Source organism: Musca vetustissima, unplaced genomic scaffold, assembly GCF_032173495.1.
Source record: "Musca vetustissima isolate MV318-11 ecotype Yass unplaced genomic scaffold, APGP_CSIRO_Mvet_v1 utg653694, whole genome shotgun sequence".
Classification (NCBI taxonomy): domain Eukaryota; kingdom Metazoa; phylum Arthropoda; class Insecta; order Diptera; family Muscidae; genus Musca; species Musca vetustissima.
This window is the reverse complement of record NW_026887182.1, coordinates 7,385-10,775: the sequence shown is the minus strand read 5'-3', so window position 1 is coordinate 10,775 and position 3,391 is coordinate 7,385. Positions and strand designations below refer to the sequence as shown.

Below are 3,391 nucleotides of genomic sequence, written 5' to 3'. Positions count from 1 at the left end.
GCCTGTTGGAAAGTTTTCATGATATGGCATAAACGACCGCTAATCGATAATTTCATACGTGATTTACGGACAATATTTCCGCACGAAGAGGAATCGCAGAGATCATATCATGTGGATTTTTATTTAAGAAAGTGCCATAGCCTATCAAAACTGATGTCATATTGGTATTTTCTGGCAATTTGGTTTTTCAATTTACTGGCCTTAATGAAGTATGAAGTTACATCGAAAATTCTGGAGGACCCACAACCCGTACAGGAGTTGCCATATTTTATTTATACACCATGGAATTGGCGAAATCATTGGTCATATTATTTGCTATATGGGATGACAAGTTTTGCAGGTCACACCTCAGCCATGGGGACTTTGTCGAATGATTTGTTGCTGTATGCTCTGATATCACAAATAATAATGCATTTTGATTTTGTGGCCAAGAGCATGAAGGGCTATAAAATAAAGGGGAGGGTGGACAAATTTACAATTGGAGAGGTGGAAAATCGGAAATCGGATATGGAGGTTGTCAAGTACTTCATTGAGTATCACAGTAAATTGTTGAGGTAAGTATGGACATTCTTTAAGCTGGTAAAATGTAATACCCTCAAATTGTATAACCTTCAACATCAGGTGGAGGGTCTGATTGTCCCTCTTTCACATTTTTAAATCGAAGCAGTGGTATTTTTAAATTCCTACCCACCTCCCTAATGTGAAGTGTATATGAAATTTTTCATTCCGTTTGCAAAAATTCGAAATATTCAACACCAGTGATCTCATACTTAATCGGAATAATCCGTCTGTCAGTAAGTCCCTCTGTTATAATCCCCACAGAGTTCGCAATATTTGAGAAGGAGTTTTGAAATTTAGCATAGACATTGCTACCACTACTAGGATGATCGATGTTGGAAGTTGGATATATTGGTCCATTATTATACCCTTCACTACACTGTGGAGAAGGGTATAATGTCTTTGTGCATATGTTTGTAACAGGCAAAAGGAAACGTGATAGATATGGTATGGTATATGATATGGTTCCTTTTTAGAATATGCATAGAATCACTTTCTGAGTCGATTTATGCATGTCAGTCCGTCCGTCTGTCCATCTGCCTGTCTGTCCATGTTAAATTGTAAACAACGTACAGGTCGCATTTATGATCCGATTTGGATGAAAGTTGGCATAGGTCACTTATTTGGCCCAAGGACGAACCCTATTGAAATTGGGAAAATCGGTTCAGATTTAGATTAAGCTCCCATATATATTTTCGTCCGATTGCTAGTTTTAGTGGTATGCTCCCACCGAAGCGACTGAAATGTGGCATTACGGTTTCAGAAGGGGTGCAAATAATTTATGTACAATAATTTCGTTCTATTATAGCCTCCATATACAGATCCTTTCCCATTTAAGGTATTTTGATGGTCCTTGGCGCATTTAAAAACGAAGTGACTGTCCAATGGTATTTTGAATTCTTATTGGAAATAAGTACATATTTTGGCTATGAAACGCATTTCTTAAAACGAAGTGGCAGATATGTGACATTCCGGGTTTTTCGTGGGTAAAAAACATATTTGCAGACAATTTTCTATATGGGTTCATTCTTTGATATAACCTCCATATAGAGATTTATGGTCCTAAGCATATTTTTCTACCGAGGTGGCAAAAAATTGGTATAAAGAGGTTCTTGTTGGGTAAAAAATTATTACTCATGTTGAATGTCAAAAGGCTTCATAAGGGACATTAAGGCGATGGAGCTTTCGATGGAGCGATCTGTAAGCTAGACAGGCTTTATAACAGATTTGACACCTAGTCAAGTTTTATAGACGATCTCAAATCAACTGGGACTTCATAGAAGTGAAGGGAGGCTGTATAGACATGCTGAAGGCCAAGCAGGCTTTATGGACGATCTGAGCCCAGGAAGCCTATGAATTGGGGTTTTCATAGGTGAGGTGTAGATCGGGAAGGTTTTATAGATAAACATAAGCCCAGTGAGTCTTAATGGTTGAAATGAGGAATGGCTTCGCTTATATACAACAAGCAGCCAAGTTGTGCTTTACAGAGAAGTTGAAGGTCTAAAGCATTTTATAAACGAGTTGAAAGCCAGGGCGATAGGGTGTCTATATTAAAAAAAATGTAGGTCTATCGAAATAGAAAAAAACATCAGTTCAGGTTTAGATATAGCTCCCATATATACCTATACCCATATAAACCCCAGTCCCAATGTTTTTCCGATTGAGACCCACATTTGTACAGCGTACCAAATTGAGAGTAGAATGATTGGTGTTTTTGAGTTTTGTTGAAATTTGTTAAGATTTTGATATTCCTATATATGTAAATGATGCATCAAACTGCCCTTTCGACTATTGTCCTCTCCTTACAGGTTACTTCTTAATTCTACTTCTATTTTTTACAGCCTTTCAGAACGTTTGAATGATATATTTGGTTTACTGCTGTTTGTCCATTTCGCCTCAGCCTCGGTGGTAATTTGCTTAGTGGGATTTCTGATGACAATTGGCACCTCGTTTCTTAGCCTCTTCAAACTACTAATTTTCCTGCTCACAATGCTTATTGAATCGGCTTTGATATGTTACTCGGGGCAAGCTTTAATGGATGCGGTAATTAAAAAAAATATTTTAAACATTTCCCCCATATATATGAAATTGTTCAATTATTTTTTAAGAGTCTCAATGTATCGACAGCAGTTTTTACCAGCGACTGGTTGCGAAGTGATGTTAAATGTCAGAAAATGTTGATACTAATGTCTAAACGGGCCCAGAGACCGGCCCAGCTGAAAGCTACCACTTTTATATGGATTTCACAGGAAACAATGGCGGTGGTAAGATTGGGTTTTGTAAATAATATTTTTTATTTGCAATATTAATATAAATCAATCACTACATTTGTTTTATTTTTCTATAGCTTATACAGATGTCCTATAAGTTTTTCACATTGTTGAGAACAATGTATGTAAAGAAATAAAAAATATATGTAAATATTTTATTTCAAAATATATAATTTCGAATAAATAAAGAACTAAATCACATTCTACATCAGTTTTTATTTTAAATCGAGTGTAAGGGTTATGTGAAGACGGTTGGTCATTCTAAATGTCTTTCTTGACTACATCAAATGTAAATCGAAATGATTTTCATTTTGATTTAAAAATTTATGCATTAAAGAATTGGTAGTTGATATCAAACGGACTTTTAATAAAAACCCAGATAAATGTTTCAAGATGAACGCACCTAGGTCAAGATTTGCGTGTATGAGTATGGGGTAAAACAATTCTAACCAGTAAGGAGAATAGTAAAGTCGGGCTGGAACGATTATGTGATACCCTTCACCACTTTGGATATATTCTACACATGTATCCTCACAATTTTGTTAGGTTTTGAATCGTTTTAT

The 3,391-nt window shown here is 35.9% G+C and overlaps 1 protein-coding gene across 1 annotated transcript; it reads left to right on the top strand.

Annotated features, from left to right (window-relative positions):
* The first annotated feature begins 204 nt into the window (after positions 1-204).
* On the top strand, positions 205-2,965 carry LOC133334776 (odorant receptor 85b-like). Its single transcript, XM_061543098.1, has 4 exons — positions 205-554; positions 2,400-2,601; positions 2,667-2,822; positions 2,906-2,965. The coding sequence occupies exons 1-4, from the start codon at positions 205-207 to the stop codon at positions 2,963-2,965; spliced, it is 768 nt and encodes a 255-aa protein (XP_061399082.1).
* Positions 2,966-3,391: the final 426 nt, after the last annotated feature.

Bases quoted from the DNA above. Each gene is read 5' to 3' on its own strand.
- LOC133334776 (XM_061543098.1), top strand. From the start codon at position 205: ATGAAGTATGAAGTTACATCGAAAATTCTGGAGGACCCACAACCCGTA. The intron at 2,602-2,666 runs GTAATTAAAAAA...TTATTTTTTAAG, and splicing joins GGCAAGCTTTAATGGATGCG to AGTCTCAATGTATCGACAGC. The intron at 2,823-2,905 runs GTAAGATTGGGT...ATTTTTCTATAG, and splicing joins CACAGGAAACAATGGCGGTG to CTTATACAGATGTCCTATAA.